Source organism: Thamnophis sirtalis, unplaced genomic scaffold (genome assembly GCF_051295495.1).
Source record: "Thamnophis sirtalis isolate CommonGarterSnake01/CBP01778 unplaced genomic scaffold, rThaSir2_p1.2 scaffold_4, whole genome shotgun sequence".
NCBI classification, from domain to species: domain Eukaryota; kingdom Metazoa; phylum Chordata; class Lepidosauria; order Squamata; family Natricidae; genus Thamnophis; species Thamnophis sirtalis.
In genome coordinates, this window is record NW_028261384.1 from 67,592,339 (window position 1) to 67,615,790 (window position 23,452).

At 39.4% G+C, this 23,452-nt stretch overlaps 1 protein-coding gene across 9 annotated transcripts in view; it reads right to left on the reverse strand.

Moving 5' to 3' along the window:
• HERPUD2 (HERPUD family member 2) overlaps positions 1-16,194 on the reverse strand; it is a 249,514-nt gene extending 233,320 nt beyond the window's left edge. For 2 of the 9 annotated variants that reach the window (XR_015696384.1, XM_087713077.1), the window contains exons 1-4: positions 15,692-16,192; positions 12,714-12,791; positions 10,801-10,908; positions 9,985-10,136 (exon numbers count right to left, since the gene is read on the reverse strand). Coding sequence is in view for 7 of the 9 variants with exons in the window: in XM_087713077.1 (XP_087569203.1) it covers positions 9,985-10,136; positions 10,801-10,908; positions 12,714-12,791; positions 15,692-15,838 (485 nt within the window). In the remaining 2 variants the exon portion in view is untranslated. Of the gene's footprint in view, positions 1-9,984; positions 10,137-10,800; positions 10,909-12,713; positions 12,792-13,214; positions 13,318-15,691 lie in introns of those variants that run through there. The other 7 variants (XR_015696385.1, XM_087713078.1, XM_087713074.1 and 4 more) reach the window with 5 other exon arrangements.
• Between the last annotated feature and the right edge of the window lie 7,258 nt (positions 16,195-23,452).

A 23,452-nucleotide genomic window follows, 5' to 3' on the forward strand; every position in this document is an offset into this window, starting at 1 on the left:
TATAGCGTAGCCATTTTTTTTTCTTATGGACATTGCAGCAGCACAGAACTTTGCCACTGCATATGTGGTAACCGGGTTAGTGTCCTGGAGGAGAAAGCCTAGATAAAAATTGTCTGCCCTCCCTGGCAATCTCTCTAATAAGGAGAGAATATATGCAGACCTACAAGCTCTGTATAGCTCGCAGTGTAATAGTACATGTGAATTATCTTCCACTTCTCCTTTACCACATATACAAATGCGTTCGGCTATAGGTGTTCTCTTATACCTGCCCTGGAGGAGTGCTGAAGGAAGAATGCTAAATCTGGCTCTGAAGAAAACTATTCTTTGTTTTGGTCATTTAGATATCTTGCCGATTCCCACACATCCTGTTTGATTCTGTCCCTACTGTGGAAAGGCAACCTATTTAGTTCTTCTTGGAACTCCATGTCCCTCATTCTATTGATTACTACTTGCTTTGCTTGCTCAAAACCTAGGGACATTAAGAATAATGGTGAAAGCCCATAAGAGCCTAGCTTGTGATCAATTGCTTGTTTCCAGGGGGAAGGGAAATTGTCAGTCAACACTAGTGGGGACAGTCCCTCTGGAAAGAAATGCATTTTAAGCCAATAAATGACCATCAACTTCCAGGCTCTTACTTGAATTTGAGGCATGCCTGTCTCAATTCTTAACTGGGCATTTGGAGTTCCATTGGGAGCAGCTAAGATGGCTCACAGGAATTTTGTTTGAATGGTTTCTAACAAGTCTCTCTTTGCAAGGATTCCTGTTTGTGCCCCGTAAAGAATTTGTGCCAATGTTTTGGCCTCAAAAAGTTTTAAGGCAGCAGGTACTAACTGACCTCCACCTGTATAAAAGAAATGTTTGATTGCATTTGAGGACCTAATGGCTACTTGCAATGTGTGATCCAGGTGTGCCTTCCATGTCTCTAGTGAATGGAAAACCACACCAAAGTATCTAAATGTTCTAACCTGTTCCAAACTATATCCTTCTATTTGCCAGGAATATTGGCGTGGTCTTTTAGCAAAAACTAAATTTTTTGATTTATCGAAGTTAAGGACCAGCTTGTTTTGCCTGCAATAGCCGAGTGTTGCCCTAATTGCTCTCTTCGGTCCTATGGGGGTTTGTGAAATGATAGCGGTGTCATCAGCATATAAGAGAATTGGCACTTTGCGTTGTGCTAGGTTAGGAGGATGGAAATTCGGGTTCTGTAAAAGCTCAATCAGGGGATTAATATAGAAGTTGAAGAGGGAGGAGGACAGGATGCAACCCTGCCGTACTTCTTTTTGTACTCTTACTGAGCCGGTTAAACTCCCTTGGGGATTGCACCTCACTTTCAGGGTGGAATTAGCATACAATTTTTGTATGAGGAAGAGGAGGCGTTTATCGATAGTGGTGCATTTTAACTTCTCCCAGAGGGTGATCCTGGATATTGAATCGAAGGCCTGTTTAAAATCCAGGAAGGCCACAAAAAGAGAGGATTATTTTTTTTATGTTTGTATTTTTGTACTAAATGGTGGAGTACCAAGATATGATCCACCGTCGATCTTCCTTCTCTAAAACCGGCTTGTTCATCTTTGATTATCCCCCCTGAGATTAGCCAATCTTGAAGTTTATAATTTAGGTGTTTGGCATACAGTTTACTAATAACGCTCAGAAGACTAATGGGTCTGTAGTTGCCTGGGTCATTTCTATTCCCTTTTTTATAAAATGGTATGATAATTGCTACTCCCCAATCTCTAGGCATATGGCCTGTATTGTCTATAAATGTAAACAGTGATGCTAAAAGTGGAGCCCACCAACTGGCGTTCTTTTTAATTATTTTTGGCAGGACATTATCAGCTCCGGGTGCCTTATTAGCCTTTAGGGCTCTGATCAACCGGGCTATCTCTTCTGGTGTAACTGGGGGGCAGTGAGGAGTGTGGTCCAAACTAGCTTGGCTCTCCTTGGTTACATAGTCAGGATCTGTATAAAGCTCCCTAAAGTACTCTTCCCAGGCATGAATTGGAACCTGATTTGTAGGGGGTAGGGGAGGTTTTCCCAATCCCCTGGTGATGTACCAAAAAAGGGATGTATTTTTTGTCCTGGCTGCCGTAATTAGACTATGCCAAGACTCCTTCAGGGCCGCACTTTTCTTTTCTTTTAGAAGGTTCTTATATTGTGTTTTCAGCTGCTTTAAGTAGTAAGTGTGCTCCTCTGAGGGGGCACCTTTACTTTTCTTGTATTCTTCATTATGTATCTTTTTTAGTTGAACGCAATCTCTATCAAACCATTTTTTGTAACTAGCATTTTGGGGTGAGCTAGTGATCTGTTACTGAGAACCGAATTCAAGTTTACAATTAAGGATTCAAACCCCTCTAGGTAAGATCCCCCACAGTTATTTCTTAGTAGGGATGTACGTAACTCTATGGTTTCAGGGGCCAACATCCATTTGGTAACTTCCTTAGCGTTTTTCTCATTCCATTTAATTTTTACCTGGGTATTTTGAGTTTCTAACCTGGGTAGGTAGGCTGTGCCTGCCCTTAGAGAATTCTGGTGCAATGTGAGAGTAAGGATATTGTATTATGATCACTTTCCAATCGCGAGTCTACCTCTATCTTCTGTAAGAACTTCAGGAGGTCATATGATATTATCCAGTAGTCAACTGTGGATTTTCTTCCTGCTCCCCGGTAAGTATATTCTGCTGGGAAATCGCCCCATGGGGACCCATTAAGGATACACAGATCCAAACGTTCAGTCATTTGTCTTACACATAAGCCTGCCCGATTAGCTTTAGGGTCTTTAAATTGTCTGGCATGCAAAGATTCATCTGTTACATTTTCATCATAGTGAATCTTAAACTGCTTATATAATGCTTGATCATTTGGCCCCATCCTAGTGTTTAAGTCCCCCCCTACAATTATTGCAGCTTTGGGGAATTTGGCTGAACAGCCAAGAATAAAATCTTATATGCTGTCCCAAATCTTGTTAATCACATTATTCTTATTAAGTGGAGGAATATAGATATTGAATAGCAAAATTTCCACCTGTTTAAATAAGAGTAATGTAGTTACAACCCATGACTGGAAAGGTGGCAGTGGTACACATTTAAAATGTAAGGATGTATTAACTAATGTCACAATACCCCCTTTAGCTCTCCCCCCCCCCACCTTGCTTGGGACAGCCGGGATTGAGTTGACCCAATAGCCATCTAACTGAATCTCTGCGGAGGCCCAGGTTTCCTGCAAGAAGAGGATGTCAAATTGTGATATATAGTCAAAAAAGAGTTGGTCTTTTGATGGGACGGACCAACCTGCTATATTCTGGGTTATAAGGGAGAGTGGGTCAACTTTTGGAGCTCATCAGGAAACTTGATTTATACAAAGGGAAGTTGTCTGGCTGTTACCATGGATTGAGGTGTCATCGCACACTGAATTGGTCTTCTTTAAAAATAGGGAGGACCCGTCTAGGTCATGTGTAGACTCTTGAGAAACTTGTTCAGGGTAAGAGGTTTTAGCACCAGCTAGCAGAGCTTGCCATTCCGAAGCCTCTTCTCTGGTTGTAGGGCAAGGCGTTATTAGGTCATCTTTCATTCTTTGCAATGGTGGCTCTTTCGTGAGTCGACTCTCAGTATCTTGGTTTGGAGCTGGCGGTGATGAAGGTGTCATGGAATTTTCACACAGGGATGAAAACATCTCCATCTCTTCTGGGGTCTCTAATACCCCCTTTGGGTCTTGGCTTCTATTTTCTATGATCTTGAATTCATGCAATCTCTTGTCCTCTGGGGGGGAAGTGAGAGGCTCAATTATTGGGGAAACCAGGTCTATAAGTGGCTCTGCTGTGTCCATTGTGACCAATAAGGATTTCTTTAAATTTTATAGCTTGAATAATATATTGTCTTGTTCTTTCCTTGGGAGAGCACCAAAAGCATTAATAAGGCCAGCTTCTGTGCTGTTAAGTATCTCTTCTCCGTGCAAGATTGGTTGACTCCCACTATCATTCTCTTTCTTTTCCAAGGTTGAAAATGAGGTGATGTCATTCGCCTTGGAGGCTTGCATGTTAGTTATTAACGGGATAACCCTTTCCTCACCAAAGACTCTGATAGGAAAGATTTGAAAGGAGGCTAAAAATGCCTTTATCTTGAATAACATCTGTAGTATGGTGGGCTGTTTGAAAGACAGAAGGATCCGCTTCCAATATGGGGCCTCAGGTAACCACTCCACAGCACGGAGATCAATCATGCCCCTGTGACAGTGAAGAAGCTGGCTTAGGGAATTTAATATTGCACTTCTGGAATTCCAACGTCCATAATTAAGTCTGTTCAAATGGATTCTGAAAACTATCCTTTGTGTTTGTAGCGAGCGATGTGATTGTTGTAATTGAGGGAGGGCTTCTTTCCTGAATTCTTCTTTTTTGTACCTTTTCCTCTCGATGCCTTGTCTGGTGGGGGGGGACTGTTTTTTTGAGAGGACTGTCTCCTTTTATCTGTCTCTTTAACTGTTTCTCTGGCTTTTGTTCTATTTCCTTTTCCTTATCCTGCAAATGGGAGTTAATCAAATCTTCTGCCAGAACTTTAGTGGGAGTTCTTGGGGCCCGATATTGCATTTGCAGAAAAACAGCTAAATCTTTTTTCAATGACTCTACATCATGTTGGATGGCAATTAATTGTTCAAATATTGAAACCACCGTTTGCGCTGTGAGAAGGCATTGCTTTGCCATAAACTCGGTTGAATTTTCCCAGGGTAAACTCTCCATACTCTGAATTATCTGGTTGTTCTTTGCCTTTTTAGTCTTTAACTTAGACTCCATAAAGGAAGTTGTTGGACTAGTTGTTTGTGATAAGAGCTGGCAATCATTTAGTTGTCCCTCCATCAGATCAGAGAAGTCTAGTAAATGCTGATTTGCCATATCTTTTTGCCGGTCCTGTTCTAATCTCTCCAGATTGTTGGAGATGGGGGGGGGGGGGTTAGTTTTACTTACAGATCTCTTGCCAACAAAGAGCTCCTCAATTCGTGGTTGTTTTGCTGTCTTCACTGGAGGGAGAGATCCTGGGCTGGTGCCATGGCGTTTCTTTCTTTTTCCCATGCTTATTTAATTCTTCGGCAGCAACAAAAGTTTTTGTTTGTATTATGTTCTACACTGTTATCTCCACCAAAAAATGTTAATTAAATAAAAAAGAATCGAGTAGGAGTACTAAAAATTGATAAAATAAAATAAAACCAGGAGGCACTACTGCAAACATGCTCCAGCTGCACTGGCTGTAGCTCCACCCCCCGGAAGGGAGAGAGAGAGAGAGTAGGTAGGTAGGTAGATGTTTCCAGGTGTATTTATCCATGTGCTGGAGAAGAAAATCACTGACAAGCCTTAAGACTTTGTTCCTGCTAGCACAGCACTTGATCAATGTAATTCTCATCAGTTAAAGAGCATTCAAAAGGAAAAAAAAGTTGTTGCACTCTGCAAACCTCTGAAAAATGGCCCATTTTTCGCAAAAACAGACCTTTTTTTTCAAATAAAAGGCATGAATAGCCTTGGGGGGGCTTGCAGAGTGCTCCTGCAGGGGTGGGGAAAGGGCAAAAAAGAGCAGAAAACGGGCATGTTTTTTGTCAAAAAAATTGCATGCATAGCCTTATGGAAGCTTATAGAGTGCTGCTTGGGGCTGGAGGGGCACAAAACAGCCCATTTTTTGCTCATTTCTGCCCTCCCCAGCTCCCAGTTCTCTGAAAGCCTTCATAAGGCTATGTACAGCCATTTTGGCAAAGGGGGCGGGCTTTGGGAGGCAAACAATGCTGTATTTGATGTATAAGATGCATCCAGATTTTCAGCTTCTTTTTTGAGGAAAAAAGGTGCGTCTTATACTCCGAAAAATGCAGTATGTAGGCTGATGTTCTGCCCAGAAATGACAAACATATAAATCTAACATATGTATTTTAAAAATTTTACAATGACAATGCTGTACATTCTTTTTAGAGGCAACAACAGGATTCACTGCAATACACATTGATGCAATTATATTGCATCATACCAGGATTCTATCTTAGAAGAAAGTTGGTTGCAAAGTGTCACAGGAGACCTCGTTAATCTTTGTGTACTCAGACTCAGGAGATGTAAAAATATTAGTAATAAGAAGAGAGAACCAATAGTAGTTATTTAAAAATACATAGATATAAAGATGGCTGGACTACAGTCTGTACCTTTTGTAGTTTACTAAAAAGAATTAGCACAAAACGTTTCAATGACCGAAGCACTGGGCAGCAGAGATCAAAATCTATGAACCTATCTGGTCACAATGTATAGAAAATTGAACCTGGAGTGACAGAGAAGTAAATGATAAAAAGTATAAATTATCATCTGAAAAGAAAGAAGACTGTGAATTTGCAAAACTAAAAAAAAAAAAGAAGTAATAGATTGGAATAAAAACTGCCTGATCTTGTGAAGTGTAATAGATAAATAAACACAAAGAGGTGATGATATAGGCTTACTTATGAAATATCCAAAATGCATTCTATAGAGTATGAATTGGCATCAAAGGTGGTATTCAGCCAGTTCTGACAGATTCTGGAGAACAGTAACGGAAATTTTGAGTAGTTCAGAGAACCGGCAAATAAGATGGCCTCGCCCCCTGTCTCCCAGCCGATTTTCTTTCATTTCTTTGAATAGGAAAGTGGAGCTGGAAAGCAGGTTAGTGGGGTGGGGAGGGAATGGGGATTTTGCAGTATCCTTCCACAGCCATGCCTACAAAGCCATGCCCACAAAGCCACACCACTCCCACAAAGCCATGCCCACAGGACCAGTAGTAAAAAAAATTCAAATCCCACCACTGATTGGCATTATCTTTCTAGATCTATAACAATAATAATTTAAAGACAAAAAGAAGCCCAGTAAGAACGTTGGAAATGAGTGCAGAGGGTAAGTTTCCAACAGAGTAAAAGATATAAAAAATGATGAAAATATTTATAAATAACTAAAGGAGAGAACGTTGGAAGAAATATTTTAGATACTGGAATGAAGATGACATCGTTTACATTGAAGAGTGGAATTGAAACTAATGCTGTAACTGCAGGCATCTTTTTTTAAAAAAATATGAAAAGGAAGCTATAAATACAAATAGTAAAACTTCAGTATAGTTTGTACAGGTGACAAAATGTTAAAATATTCACATGTTTATTAGTTTAAGGAGTGGCGATGCAATTCATTTAATGTATTAAATAAGAAATATGGTATCTGTTCCTGATTATTGGAACAATACCATTGTTGTTCTGCAATACAAAGGGAAATATGTGAATGAAAAACTTATAAGGTGATTAGTTCAGTAAGTGAGATTGAAAAAGAATCTGGCAGAATTCTGACTGAGTACAAAACACAACAATGAACAAAATTTGGGAAAGTCGGTGTAGCTTTATACAAATCATAGGATGTGCAATGAGATTTTTTTTAGATCTTTAAAAATGTATAACAATTAAAAGAAAGCATACTGTACATTTATAGAGATTTACAGAAAACATACAGGTAATCTTCGACTTACATCCATTCATTTAGTGACCATTCAAAGTTACAACACTGAAAAGTGATTTATGACCATTTTTCACACTTACGACTACTGCAACATCCCCATGGTTATATGATTAAAATTTGGATGTTTGGCAACGGGCATGTAATTATGATGGTTGCAATGTCCTTGGATCATGTGATCATCTTTTGCAACTTTCTGACAGGCAAGGTCAATGGGAAAGCCAGATTCATTTAACAACCATATTACTAAATTTATAAATGAAGTTATTCACCTAACAAGAAGGGCAAGAAAGGTTTTAAAATGAGGCAAAATTTATTTAATAACTGTCTTGCTTAGCAACAGAAATTTTTGTTTCATTTGTAGTTATAGGTCGAGGATTGTCTACATATGAATAAATATATATGGGGTAGTTACGCTAACATTAGAACTATATTGGTAAGAAATATGAATGTACTTTTTGTATGTTTTTATGCATTGACTGAAAATCTGAAGACTTTGCAGTATGATGCAACTAGAAAACTAATAGTCAAAGCTTAAGGTAATTGCATGCAACAAGAAAAATGAAGTGAAAAAGTTACACATCGAGAGAGAAAGATCATGATTTAAATATGGTCAATTATGAATGCCAAAATGTATGTAGAGCTATGTTCCAACATTGTTATACAGAAATGAAAGCTGGGTATGTGAGGAGAAACATAGAATTTGTGTGGAAATGGAAGTGGGTATGAATGACAAGAGATAATATATAGAACTAATTAATATTGAAGGAATGTGATTGAAAATTATCTGTGCTTAAGAGAGTTTGATCTTATAGATAGAAAGGAGGATCAAGTAGCAAAACAAATCATATAAAAGAAAAATGTACATGGTGAAAAGAAACAAAGTTGTGGTTAAAGTAAGGAGGGGAGAAGTCTGAAAAACATCTGCAAGAAAACCATCAAGCTCAGAGAGCACCAAGGACTCAACAATTTAAACCTGAGTTACAAATACTCTGTTTTATTGGTATAAAAGACACTGCATGATATAAACCAGGGGTGTCGAACTCAATGTCCATGGGCTTGATCCAGCCCCCAAGGTGCTTAAATCTGGCACACAGGGCTGCCCAGGAAATAGCAAAGGACCAGCCTGCAGTGCCTCTGCAAATGAAAACAGTGCTCAGGAGGCCTACCAGGCTCCATTTTTGGCCATGATAGCCTCCTGCAGCCTTCTGCCAGTGAAAACAGAGCTCAGGGGAGACATGCTGCCCCACCCAGACCCCATTTTCAGCTGCTACATCCTCCTGCAGCTTTGTTTTCTCTGTCAGAGGGTTGCAGGAGGCCATTGTGGCCAAAAATGGGGCCCTGAGAGGGGACACGCCCCCCCCAAGCTCCATTTTCATTGGCAGAGGGCTAACAAAACAAACTAAAAGCAAAGCAAAACAAAAGGAGAAATGTTTCCCCTTTTGCATTTGAGCATCCAAGAAGGGACAGAAAAAGAGAAAGGAGAAAGAGAAAGGAGAAGAGAAAGGAAAAGAGAAAGAGAAAAGAAAAAGAAGGAAAGTTGGGAAGAGAACAAGGAGGGATAAAGAAGGAAAGAGGGGAAGGAAGAAGAAAGGAGAATGAAGAGGAAAGGAAAAAGAAAAGAAAAGAGAGGGAGGGAGAGTGGGAGGGAGATTATAATGAAAGGGAGGAAGGGTCTGAGGGAAGTCCTGCCTTAATACTTGGCCACCAGACGTCCTGCTCCCCTTTTGCCATCCCCTTGTCTTCTCCTCCTAATCTCTCCTGGTGGTCTGCCATTTTATAATTGAGGATGCTTTGGTTATAAAGCTGGGTCTCCTTGTGTGGCGAGTGAGTGGGCCTCCCTCTGATCCACGTACTTTGCCCTCCCGCACACACCATGACCAACATGGCCAAGAAGTGTGAGAATAGCAGCAGCAGCCTCGAGGAGGTAAGTGCAGCAGGCACCTCTCAGTGAAGCAGGTCTGGGCTAGTGCCCAAGGAGCTTGAGGCCAGATTGGGTGCTTGCCTTCTGCTGCCTAGGGCCTGGACAGCCTGCACCGCTGAGGATCCTCCTTATGGCCTGACAGGAATGATGAGGGTTAGGGCTCTCTATGATTTTGCCTGCCTCTCCTGGAGACAATGGATCCCCCCAGTCCTGCCTGGGCCACCACAGGTCTTCCCGACACAAATGACTTCAAACTAGCTATTTTGTTCCCCCCCCCCCAGCCACACACACACAATGGTCAAACAAAACCCTGATGCAACCATCAATGAAATTGAGTTTGACACCCCTGATGTAAACATTAAGGAAGAATAGTTTGCAAGGATAGAAAAACAGGCAGAGATACAGTGAGTGCTCTTATTGTATATTAGTTTTAGTCAAGTATTTTCTTTCTTTTCCTTTTCTTTTCTTTATTATTTTTAACACATTTTCATTGATTTGTGTATTATTTTGCTTATATTGCTTATACTATAAAATGTTGAACAGAACTTTAAGATTCAAATCATGTATATGCTACTTACCCCTGCAGAAGATATGAAAATGGATGGCTTTGCATTTGATTATTTTGTGTCTGTGCAAGGTTGCGATGTCGCACATCTTCAGAATTACTGACAGTTGTATATACAGTTTCTTGAGATGGGGAAGGAGATATTGATCCCAAATGTTCTGAACTCTTAAAATGCAGATAATAGTTTGAATTAGATATGCAAAGCATTCAGTGCTGGTTCTTCAAAATACTATGAAAACTAGTTTAATATTCTATACTGGACATTAGCTTCTTCCTATTAGTAATCCAATTTTTATACCTTATAGCAGTTTATACCTTGCCCAGAATATCTTTATGCATCTTTTTAAAAAACATTTTTTAAAAAAATTAATAGAATATTTTGCTGGCTAAAATAGTACATACTGTATTATTTTAGCTTTATAAAAGGTAAGCAGATTATGAATTGGAAAACATCATCATGAATCCAGCACTCACGATATGATTGCCATATGAATGTCAGCCTATCTATATTGGGACCAAGACATCTGTAAATGCTTTGTAAGAGATTTGCTATCATCTATTATCTCCAAACATTATGTATATTCTTGGAAGGATGGGGAATAGTACTTGCACATTTTTTTGTATTTTTAGAAAGCATAATTCTAAAAGATACAGTCTAAAAACCTTTTATTATGCCTCATTCATCAAATGGCCAAAATAGTTGATATAATGCCTTCCTGACAACAGTACTATCATAATATCACTATTATAAGTAGGAATGAATATATTAAAATAGCATTTATTTATTGATAGAACTTAAATGATTACATCTCACACAAAGATAACTTACCAAGCTGTTGCTAGATGCTGAAGACTCATGACTTTCTCTATCAGGTTTTGGGGAATTTGGGGGTGTCCGTGAAGAACATACTAAATGAACCATATGATATTCATCTTGCTAAAATAAAAGGGAGTATTTTTAGCGCTGTCTATTTTCACATTAAATCCATGTTGACTAGCAATACCAATCATCGTGTAAGTGTTCATATAATTAGTACAGTAAATATGTTTGAACAACACACTGAATAGATTACTGAATTAACCCATTTTCTACATTTGTACAGACTCTAAGAAAATATGTTGGATTTGCAGAACAAATTAAACTATGATTTAAAAAATAAACGCAAGCTTGTAATTTATGCAAATACAATTTCTAGGTCTTAGTCTGACCTAGTTAATTCAGCCAATGAGTACCAAATGTGGACAGGTTTATTATGACCATTCCAGCTATAGTATCTATATTAACCATCTAGTTTTCATTTTCAAAGAATAGCCCCGCACACACAGCAATGGGTAGGTGCTCTCTTTTGGCTGGCTGGCTGGCTCTCTTCCTTATCAGAAAGAGAAAACACAGAACCAGTAAGCAAAAGCAAGAGAAGGAAGGAAGGAAAAAAGGAAAGGAGAAAATAAGGAAAGATTTTGAGGGTGTGGGTGTTTATGTAAATCATAATTCTTTATTTTATTTTCATGAGTGTTCAAGAAAAATAGATCTAGTGATCTGTTTATGACTATGACTCCACTTTCATTTTTATACCAAGGAACATCTCAGTTTACTTGCCAATGAGGCTTGGGAGGTTCTTTAGTCTCTGGGTCAGAAAAATATGTGAAAAAGAATTGATATTAATATCAGGATCACCCCATATCCTAAATTTATACTCCACCGTCCAATTGTTTTATCCAGTTTCAAATACATATTCAGAGTAATTTTTAAAGAAATAATAAATTGCCATTTATCTACAATGGATTTCTATCATAGGGAGTACAGGAATGTAGGTTTCCAAATACTTCTCTCCCAATATTATGAATTTAGGCTTTGTCTTCTCTATGTTACTTTATTTGAGAATAGTGTTGCTTTATAACTTGCTAGTCCTGACAAAAAAAGATTTAAGCAAAATCCAAACATTTTATCTACCTATCTGCCTGTCTATGTACCTAAACTATATTTAAATAAATCCCTGGAATTTGCTTAAGACTTTCTTCTGAGCAATTTTTAAAATAAAAATAATGTTTATATTTTGTTCTTCACTGCATTATCAAATGACCTTGTGCTTCTTCAACAAATTGCATAAGTGATTCTGAGTAAGATGAGAAATATTATTTTCCATATGGATTGTTCTAGTATTTCTGAAATAGAAAAGAGAAGTAAAACACTAATCCCCTTGGCTCCATCAATTGACTCCACCTACACTCTGGAGAGCAAGCAATCAACAGGTTCGCTCTTCTTTCATCAGTCCCAGTGAACCATCATTAATCACTGCTATTCCTCCCAAATTTATACTGCTGTTGGCAACAATCATCAATTTTAATCTCCTCTTTATCAATAAATAATTACAGGGAGAGATTATTAGAAAAGGCTGTAATTGTTCAGAATTAGAGCAGCAATAGATCTAACCAATGCAATAAAATAGTTAGGAAGTATTACAAATTTAACACTCATATTTATGATACATAAAATAGCTAACCTTATGTATGTGTACACTTAGAAATATACAGTAATTATTACAGTAATAATTTTCTAAAACAAATAATCAATTCATATTGTAAAAAAGTCAGCATATTCTGTAGTTCATCATACATTGGAATTGCTCCATTTTACAATAGTAACAATTCCCACATAGTTTAACAATATTTAGAATTCTCATTTAAGTAAAAGATTTATTTAGATATATTTTATTTAAAATATAGTAATTGAGTAAAGCTTACTTTTCTGAGAATATCTTTCAGTTGCAGGTGATCAGGAAGCAACCTGCCAGAATAAACCAATCTCTGATCCTTTGTAGACTAAGAGATGTGACAAAGGAAGAATTTCAAAAGCATTATATTAGACCCACAAACAATATTTGTAGATTAATAGTTTAATTTAATATTATTTTACATTGAACATTTGAAATACGTGTAAATGGTGTCTAAAGCTTCAATCTACATGCCCATTGATAATACAAATACACAAAAATGCTTTTATGACTCGAGCCATGGAATAGTTCATCCAATCAGCTTTAATAAATAAAGTAAATATATATTTAAGTAATTTATTTGTCAAATGTGATATATCTTGACTATTGTCATTTATAAATATTGGTCTTGCTAAATTAGAAGGAAATAGGATAATAAATTGCCACAACTAATTGCTTTGTCTCACAATATTATGCTTTAACCAGTTTGTTACCAGTGCTTTTTTAAACTAATGTCTTTATTTTGACATACTTAGCTCCTTCAGTGAAGAATATTAATATGATTCAGAGCTTCCAAATGTGAGTTTCACTATCATTCAGTGTGTATTTGATAAGAAGGGATTCAAATGTATTGCTGAAATAAATAATACTTGATTAGTCTTATTCAGAATATTGAATCTCTCTAAATAACATACCTCAAAGGGAAGATGTTTATCTATAGATTACGAAAGCTCTCCTGTTTGTCAATTTGTAACCTTCAATTAGCCCAAACAGTGCATTATAATGCAACAATTTTTGAATGAATATACCTCAAATCCATTTAAAGAATGTGTACAAAATCCAGGGCCAAGAAACCATGTACTATAATGTGCTATATAAAAATTCTAAACGAAAATCAGGAAGCATATCACTAGATGATAAAGGTACCAGGCTGGGAATTGGAGGAATATAAGTTCTAGTCTTGTCAGATAGACCTTTGGTCAATCACTCTCTCTCAGTCTCAAGGAATAAGAAAATGACAAATCACTTCCAAAAATTTTGCCAAGAAAACTGCACAAACTAGAAAAAGCCAATACTTGAAGGCACACACACAAACCCCCCAACCACAAAATCTATTGGTTTTTTTTTCCACTTTTCTTTGGTTTACTGTGTATTAAAGCAAACCATTCTTAACCTTGTAAGTTATAATAATTCACAGTATATTTTAGAAAACAGTAATCATATTTGATTACTACTAAATATTGATTATTTTAATGCAAATATAACAGCCTAGGAGAGAAATCAGGCTTCATTTTCATAAATAATTTCAAGATATCACTACATTCTATCAGAACAGGCATGATTTCTCTGAACTGCTTGTAAAACTACAAGAAAGTGCAGGTGAAGCCTTGGAAATGAGTTTGTATCTATTTAAAATGTTAGAAAACAAATTACATAGCAAAAACATATTAGTTTGCTCAAACACAGTCTGTAAAGGCCTACAGCAAAAATGCAACAATCTATTCTACAAGTTGATGCAAAGAACCCTTGCAGAAAAATCAAGAACATCTTGTATTTGACTGAGTTATATAGTATCTTGAATAAAATGAATCAAGAGATAAAGAGAGAGTGGTGAGACAATTGTGTTCACCCCGGTATTATGAAAAGGAAAAGACTCACCTTTAAAAGAAAATAGCTATTTACTCATTTCCAAAAATAAAGTAGATGGTGGAGGTAGAAATGTGCAGTAGTTGGATTCAATCTTCAAAAGTTATTTCAGACCAATACACATTCAAACATAGTGCCTTACTACAACACTTAAACAGTATGTTTTTCCCTCCCTCTGGGATCATGTGATTAGTGATTATGCAATCCCAGAAAGTGGCAGAACTATTTATTAAGAAATCCTTTTGGAGATCCAATCTTAAAATACTGAACAACTCTAATGCGGGGTAGCAAAAACATATTTTTAGACCACATGGATGGTCTAAAAATGGATGAGTTCATGACTGAACAAAGGTCATAATGCCAATAATAACAATAACAATCGTGTAATTAACTAGAACTATGATGATCACTTGCTTGGAGATATGTATATGATTTGAGCATAAAGCTCAGGTTAACAAAGCTCTTTTTATAACAAAATAAGATTTTCAAACTGAAAAATACCAAAACGTTTGCAATAGTGTAGAGAAGCAGGATGAAAAGCTACAAGAGGCAATTTTGGTGGCTCAGCTAGAGAATTAATTGCAACAAATATTTTTAGACATAACTATTTAGAAGCTTGGGGTTATTTTGCAGATTGTACAATTATTGGAAAACACAGATTTGCTTCTGCAGACATAGTTGGCAAGTTGTAGTTATTTCTTTATAACACAAAGTTGTATTATAAGTGTGACTTAGTATGTATATTTTAGATAGGAATGGCTTTCTTTAAATCCCAATAATGGAAACTATGCACTATTAGGAGACAATATGCATTTAAAACTAAAGTATCTGTAATCTAGTAATTAAAGGAAAGAGAAGTGACCAACATCTGGAATGCCTACTTGGGCTCAAGGAAGAGAAAATGAGCAACAAGTGAACCCATTGTTGAATACTGAATGAAGAAACACAATCTTACTGGGGCACACTTTGGTTTGGGAAAGGCCTAGTTGTTAGTACTATGCCAAGGTCTGACACCATTGCTTGGGAAATAGCGGGTAGAGCAGATAACTTCAAAATGGCATTGAGGTCCCATGGGATACCAGTAGGAATGCTATATTTTATTTCTGACTATTGTACAAGTTAAAACCCTGAAATGTAACAAAGAAAGCTTGCTCAAATACAGAGACGATGTGAAAAACTCCATTTTAGAACACCATACTCCTTTCAAACGTGTAACTAAAGCAAGGCCCAAAGCAAAAAATAAAGCGTTCTGCTTCCACGCAGTAGCTTTTCTCGGTCAGCATCTCCTGAACCCCACCGACTGCTCTGTTTCGTCCGGGGACTCAGGAGGAGGAGGAGCTAAAAGAAAGGCGAGGGGCTCACCGGCTTACTGGGGTACACCTTGGAGAGGTGGCACTTCAGTCTCCCGACGGTCCAGTCCAGGAAGCAGCTGATGGTCTGATCCATGTACTTCTGGTTGGGCGCTTTGATTATGAGCGTGACGGGCGCTCCCGCTTCTGGGGTCTCCATCGGGGCCGGCGGTTGTCTAGGCGGCCGACGGGCAATCAGGCTTAGGAGCAGCAAGAACCAGAGAAGCGCCTTCCAGAAACGGGAGTGGCCTCGCGGCCCCCAGCACCCATTTCTGTCCGCTGGGAGCTGCTGTTTCCTTCTCAGCTCAGCAGGGCTCAGGCCTCCAAGAGGCAGAAGGGTAGCGTCATACAGTGGCCACGCGCAACAAGGCCAGAGCCCGGGTCCGGCCTTGACGTAGCCCGCCGCTGCCCCGCAAACAGCCGCTCAGCCAATACTCTTACCAGCCCACATCGAGCCTAAAATGGAGTCCGGAAAAACAACCAACCGCCCCGCCTGACCAGAGCTCAGCACAGCAGCGGCGGAATCGGTGGTTGTTGCTGCTCTATCGCGTGGCCACCAGAGGGCACTGTGGAGCAGCGGTGATAGCCGTGTCCGGAGAGACGAAGGCAAAACAGTGAGAGACTGGTTTCTGCTTGTGCGGTTCGAGTTCCCGAAGGACAAAAAAAAATCCCTTGGGAAATGAAGCTTTCTATTATTGTTGTGTTCGGCTATGCCACGTGAATTTGGAGCTGCAGCCAACGAGAGGCAACAACGAACAGAAAAACAGCGGAAAAGGAGAAAAAGCAACCAGCAAGCAAAACAATAGGAAAGAAAACGTCATTTTATATTTGGGCATAGTTTGTCCAAGGACACTTAGCGAGTTTTCAGCAGTCCCCTTTGATGCGTTGGATTTCCACTGCAAAAAGTCAGGGAGGTGTAATACAGCTCAATACATCGGGAAGATGCCAATTGGGAAAGGATACCCTGTAACTGGAAGGGGAGGACCATAGACCAGTGGTTTGAGTATCTGCCCTAACTCTTAAGCATCAGATAAAGATTAACGTTGGAAGGGATCTTGTAGACCATCTAGTTCAATCCCTTGCCCAAGCAGGAGCCCCTACACCATTTCTGACAGATGGCAGACCAGTCTTTCTTGAAAGCCTCCAGTGATGAAGCTCCTACAACTTCTGAATGCAACTTCTGTTCTATTGGTTGATTGCTCTCACTGTCAGAAAGTTTCTCCTTATTTCTAGGTTGAATCTCTCCTTGTTCATTTTCCATCCATTATTCCTTGTCTGGCCTTCAGGTGCCTTGGAAAACAGCTTGACCTCCTCTCTGTGGCAGCCCCTCAAGTAGTCTCGCTGAGTCCCACTGGGAATAGGGCAGCATATAAATAAAACGAAACCTGAAGTATTGGAAGACTGTTATCATGTCTCCCCTGGTCCTTCTCTTCACCAGACTAGCCATTCCAGTTCCTGCAACCAACCAGCAGGAATAGAGGCAAGCTGGTGAGAAAGCAGAGCAGGAAGGTGGAGAGGAGAGGAGAGCTTGCTGTGGACCATCCCAGGGGGTCCTGTTTGCTGGTGGAAGCAGTGTCCTGGCACAACAGACCAACAAACAGGAGACACATGGCTGCACAGCAAAAAGCAGTGCAGGAGGGAGGAGAACCAGCAGCAGCAAGGGCAATGCAGTGAGCTAGAGCCAGAGAGCAGCGCAGAGGGTAATGGGGAAAGCTATGGTGGAGGTGAGTGGAGGGCTGAGAAGAACAGACTAGAAAGCGGAGTTGAGCCAATCAGAAAGCTGAACAGCAGTTCAAGAGAGCTGACCAGAGCAGGAACAAGGTTGAAAAGATTCAATCCCCAAAAGACAGAATAGAGCTGGCAGAAAAAGCAACAAGCAGTTGGAGCTGCGAATTTAATACATCTATTAAATGTAATTTATGTGAAGTACTAGAGGAAAAAATAACGGCTCTAGAGGTAACATTAGCCAAACTCCAACCTACACAAGAAAGCTATGCCCAAATTGAACCAAATAATAGCAATAGCACTTAGACTTATATACCGCTTCATGGTGCTTTACAGCTCTCTCTTTTTAATTTATTTTTATTTTTTTATTCTGTTACATACCATTTTAAGTATACATTCACATAATTGTTATTCTTCTTTACATTTATCATTCTTATACATGTATTATTTCATTTAATAAGTTATGATGTACAGTTTGGGTTGCTTTATTTACCATTCCTTCCTCCTTTTGCAACACCTTGTTTTCCCTTTCTTTTCTCCCTCCCTTCTCTACTTTCTTCCTTCCTCCTTCTCTCTTTTTCCCTTACCTTTCTCCTACTCCTGCTCTTCCTCTTCCCCTTCCTACCCTCTCTCTTCCTCTTTCTCTCCCTCCCTTCCTCCTCCCCTTAACTTTCTTCTTTCCCCTGTCTTCCTTTCATTCTCTCCTCCTCTCTCCCTTTCTTTTTCTATTATTGTTGGTGTATATTTCAAAACTCAGTTTATGTCTCCTTGGGATGGTATTTCTGCCAACCCAAATATAATTTAGTATCATTTCTTATTCCCTTACCTTCGCTGATCTATGTCCCCCCCACCTTTATATCTCACTCTTGAATATATACTTATATATTTAATATTTTGTTTTCTGTTTTCCCTTCTCCCCCCCCCTCCTTTTCTATTTAATAGTGCGTCATCTGGGTATTTTATCTTCTCCCTACTTTCTTTTCTAGCTTGCTTTCTCTAGCCAATCATAAAATCTTCCCCACGTCTTGAAGTACTCCCAATTCTTCTTTATCCTTTATTTTCATTGTCAACCTATTCATCTCTGCACAATCTAATATCTTTTTTATTATCTCTTCGTCTGCTGGTAGCTTATTTGATTTCCAATTTTGGGCAAATACCATTCTTGCTGCTGTAGCTACATTATAATCAAATAAGTATCCTCTTTCTTGAATTTCTCTGGGATAATACCTAGTAAAAATATCTCTGATCTAAATTCTATTTCTTGTTGTAACGTTCCCTTTAACCATACTCTTATTTTAGTCCACTTATTTTAGTATTTTCTTGCTTCTGCACATATCCACCACATATGATAGTATGAACCTATTGCTTGTTGACATTTCCAACATTTCACTGACTTGTCTTTAAACATCTTTGCTAATTTTCCTGGTGACATGTGCCATCTGTAAAACATTTTGTATGTTTTCTTTATAGGCTGTTGACATAGTTAATTTATAATTCCTTTCCCATAGTTGTTGCCATTTTTCTAGTTCAATCATATGGCCAAAATTCTTTGCCCAAGTTAACATTGTATCTTTAACCACTTCTTCTTCTAGCATAGTTTTTAATAGATAGCTATCTAGTTCTTTGGTTATTCTTTCTTCCGTTCCCATAAGTATCTTACCCAACTCCAAACTTCCTAAGTTAAAACTATATTCCCTTTTATCTTTTTCATATCTTCGTTGTATTTGCCATTGTGAAAACCATCCTATATCAATCCCTTGTTTTTCTAATTCTTGTTTTTGTTTTAGTTCTCCCTTTCTGTTGAGATACCTTTGTATCTAATAATATTTTTTCATACTACTAATATTTGAATGTGTGAATGCTTCCATTGTTGAAAGCCACATTGATATTTCTAAATAATGTTTCCCTTTCACCTTCCTGAAAAGACTGTACATTGTTGGGTGAAAACAGAGGTCCCTTCTGTTGCCTGTAGTCCTCAGCTTACAACCACAGTTGAGTCCAATATTGTTTTATTTCTTTTACAATTAGTATTATTTAACAGGATGAAGAAGAGGCAACATGGTATAACTACTTTCTTCTCTAAAAAACCAAGAGATGAGGAATCAGCTGATCTACAACAGTCACCAGCACCAACACCACCAGCACCACTAGCACCAGTGCCAGCACCACCAGCACCAGCACTTCCACCACTTGAGATCAGAGAAAGCAGTAAGTCCATCTCCTCCACTGAAGTTCCACAACTTCCTGACTACTGGAGTTTGCAGCAATACAGAAACTTCCAGGAGAAGTATGATGGACTAGCAGTATCCGACAAAAAGTTAGGTTGTGAGTACTGTGCAAAATCCATGTTCTCATTAAAGAAAGGTATTCATGTTTCTAGAGAGTTGAAACATTTCCAGGTTGTGGCAGCAGGGAACAACTAAGAAGAATCAACAAGCATCGCTAAGAAAAAAATTGAAGGAACATTTTCAATCAATAGCACATCTTATTTGTAGAGAGAACACTAAACAATGGGAACAGAATGCTTTAACCAAATCCATAAATAAGTCAACTAACAAACATTTATCCAGTACTTGCAAAATATTTGTTACTGTTTATGATTTGGCACAAAGATGCAATCCATTCTCAGACATTGAAGTGCAGGTAAATTTGCTAACTACAGTTGGAGCAGATTTGGGAATTGGCTTGCATTCATGGAGATCCATGGTGAAAATAGTTGAATTCATTGCAAACGAAATTAAAATCACCGTGTTTTCCAGGATTATTGTGAAGACTCTAAAGGTGTGTCTAACAATCGATGAAGCCTCAATGCTTTCAATGAAAGCAGTTCTGATAGTTTTTGTTAGAGTTGAGGCTCCAGAATGCCCAGCAACCATTTTCATTGAGCTGTTGGAATTAGAGAAACAAGATCCGGAGACCATATATTCTGCAGCGATGGGAAGCTTGCGTAAAGTTGGGTTTACCACCAAATATCTGCAGAAGAATGTAATAGCTTTCTGCTCCGATGGTGCCAATATTATGCTTGGGAGAAAATCTGGACTCAGCACCAGAATAGCTCAAGACTTCCCAAACATCATAATCTGGCACTGGTTGAACCACCATCTCTACTTTGTGCTGAATAATGCAACAAAAGAAATAAAACAACTCAACCACTTCAAGATCTTCCTAAAATACACACCACTTTCCAGAAATCCTGCAAGAGCCAGAATGACCTTTTCAAAATCTCCGAACAATTGGGCATTGAAATTGTGAAGATTAGCAGAGTTTTGGGACCAAGAAGGGCTGCCTTTAAGGGCAACCATAACTGTATGGTGTGCTTATCTAACACTACATCAGTTTTTTCTGGGCAATGAAAGATTCCCAGGCATGGCTTCCCATTTTGAAAATCTACATTTTTTGAAGGATTTGGCCTTTATGATCAATATTCTAAATGAAATTTCTCTTCTGTCTAATGCCCTGCAGCGGAGAAACACAGATATCATCAAGGCCGAAAAATTAGTATTGCGAACAATTAAAGCATTTGAAGTGCTTGGACAGGGAAAGGGCGCATATGAAAAAAACATTGATGCAATGCTAGCTACACAAGCCTTCAAAAACATAAAATTAGCTCCAAATCAACAATTTGTTGTCCTTCCTCATGAAAAGCTTTTGTCAAGCATCATCACCAATTTGAATAAAAGGCTGATAGATTGTAACCAATTGCCAGCCGCAAACAAGTTACACTTTATCACATATTTGGAGCTGGATTACTGGAACATTGAAGATGTAGTCATTTCATGGGCAGAGGCAGCAGCAGCATTGATTGAATTTGCCAAAAATTTTAATTACAAAATTAATTTCAATGACTACAGAGATTTTTTGGAAAATGTGCTCAAAAATCCAAACAACTACAAAATTCCTGACAGTATCAGACAAGCTAGAGATATTGTCAGGACAATTACTGTTAGTTCAGCAGAGGCGGAAAGGGGGTTCTCAAAAATGAACCTCATATGTTCAGAGCAAAGAACCCGCCTAATTATTTCAAACATAAGTAATCTGATGATGATAAGTATTGTTGGCATGCCTGTTGAGAGATGGGACCCAATTCCTGCAGTGAAAAAGTGGCTCAGAGCACGCCATCATACGGCTGATGATCCACGAGTAAAGACCAAGAAAACTGCAACTGAGGAGTCTGGAAGCCTAAGAACAATATGGAAACATCTTCAACCAGAAAACCAATAACACAAGTAAGTACTTGAGTGTATCTCTTTCATTATGTTATTCTTTTGTAAGGTGTAAGTGCATGCAATTAAAGTCTTCCTTTCTGTGTCTGTTCTTTGCGCAGGTTATTGGAGCAAGGTGGTGAGGTGGTGATGCAGAAGGCCGGCAAGGCAGTCATCTTCCCTAAGTAGCAATTTTATTGTTTTGTGTGCTGGTTTCATCCCTAACGTAGTGCATGCAATTAAAGTCTTCCTTTCTGTGTCTCTTCTTTGTGCAGGTTATTGGAGCAAGGTGGTGAGGTGGTGGTGCAGAAGATTGGCAAGGCAGTCATTTTCCCTCTGTAAGTAGCTCTCTTATTGTTTTGTGCGCTGGTTTCATCCTAATGTAGTGCATGCAGATTGAAGAGTTCATTTCTTCTTTGTGCAGGCCATTCATTGGAGCAAGTGTGGTCAGGTTTAGGTTTATTGGATTTATATGGCGTCCTTCTCCCAAGGACTCAGGGCGGGTACAACATTAAAAAAAGCACATATTACAAAAGTTTAAAAAAAATAGAATATCCAAAAAACAAACCCAATATAGCTTAACAATAACATTTTTAAAGGAAATTCGATTAAAATTAACAATAATCAATAATTTGTTTTGTTTTGTTCAGGCCAGGCTGGCTTGCTGGAAAAGCCAACTTTTTAGTGTGCGTCAGAAGGACCGGAGGTCGGGGATTATACAAAGCTCCAGGGGCAGTTAATTGCAGAGGGAAGGCACTCCCACAGAGAAGGCTCTCCCCTGGGGGTTGCTAGCTGACACTGTCTGGCTGACGGCACCCTGAGGAGGCCAACTCTGGGATCACACTGGACGGTGGGAGGCTACCAGTGGCAGTAGGTGGTCTCGCAGGTATCCTGGGTCTAAGCAATGGAGCGCTTTAAAGGTCATAATTAGTACCTTGAATCGCACCCGGAAAACAACCGGCAACCAGTGCAGGCTGCCTAAAAGGGGTGCAACATGGGAGCACCTAGGTGCCCCCCTGATAACCCGCGCAGCCGCATTCTGGACCAGTTGAAGCCTCTGGGTGCTCTTCAAGGGCAGCCCCATGTAGAGAGCGTATCGGTAGTCCAGGCGAGAAAGAACGAGGGCATGAGTGACTGTGCACAGAGCATCCCGATCCAGGAAGGGGCGCAATTGATGTACCAGGCGAACCTGGTAAAAGGTCCCCTGGTCACGGCGGTCAGGTGTTCTTCTAAACTAAGCCGCATATCCAGGAGGATGCTCAGATTACAGGCCCTCTCTGAGGGGGCTAAAATTTCTCCCCCTATCATCAAAGATGGAACAAGATGCACAAATCAAGATGACGTAAACCACAGCCACTCAGTCTTGGAGGGATTGAGCTTGAGCCTGTTCCTCCCCATCCAGATCTGCATAGCATCCAGGCATCCACATCGAGGGCATCGTTTCGGTGGTTTGGGATAGAGATGAAAAGTTGGGTATCATCCACATATTGATGATACCGTACCCCAAAACCACGGATGATCTCACCCTCTGGTTTCATATATATGTTGAACAGGAGGGGTGAGAGAACCAACCCCTGGGGGACCCCACAAGTGATGCACCTTGGGGTAAATCCCTGCCCTCCAGTCAACACAAACTGCGACCGATCCGACAGGTAGGAGGAGAACCACTGTAAAATGGTGCCCCCCCCACTCCCAACCCCCTGAGTCGTCGCAGTAGGATACCATGGTCGATGGTATTGAAAGCTGCTGAGATGTCTAATAGGACCAGGACAGAGGAGCAGCCCCTGTTCCAGGCCTGCCAGAGATCATCGACCAGCATGACCAATGCCGTCTCCGTGCTGTATCCG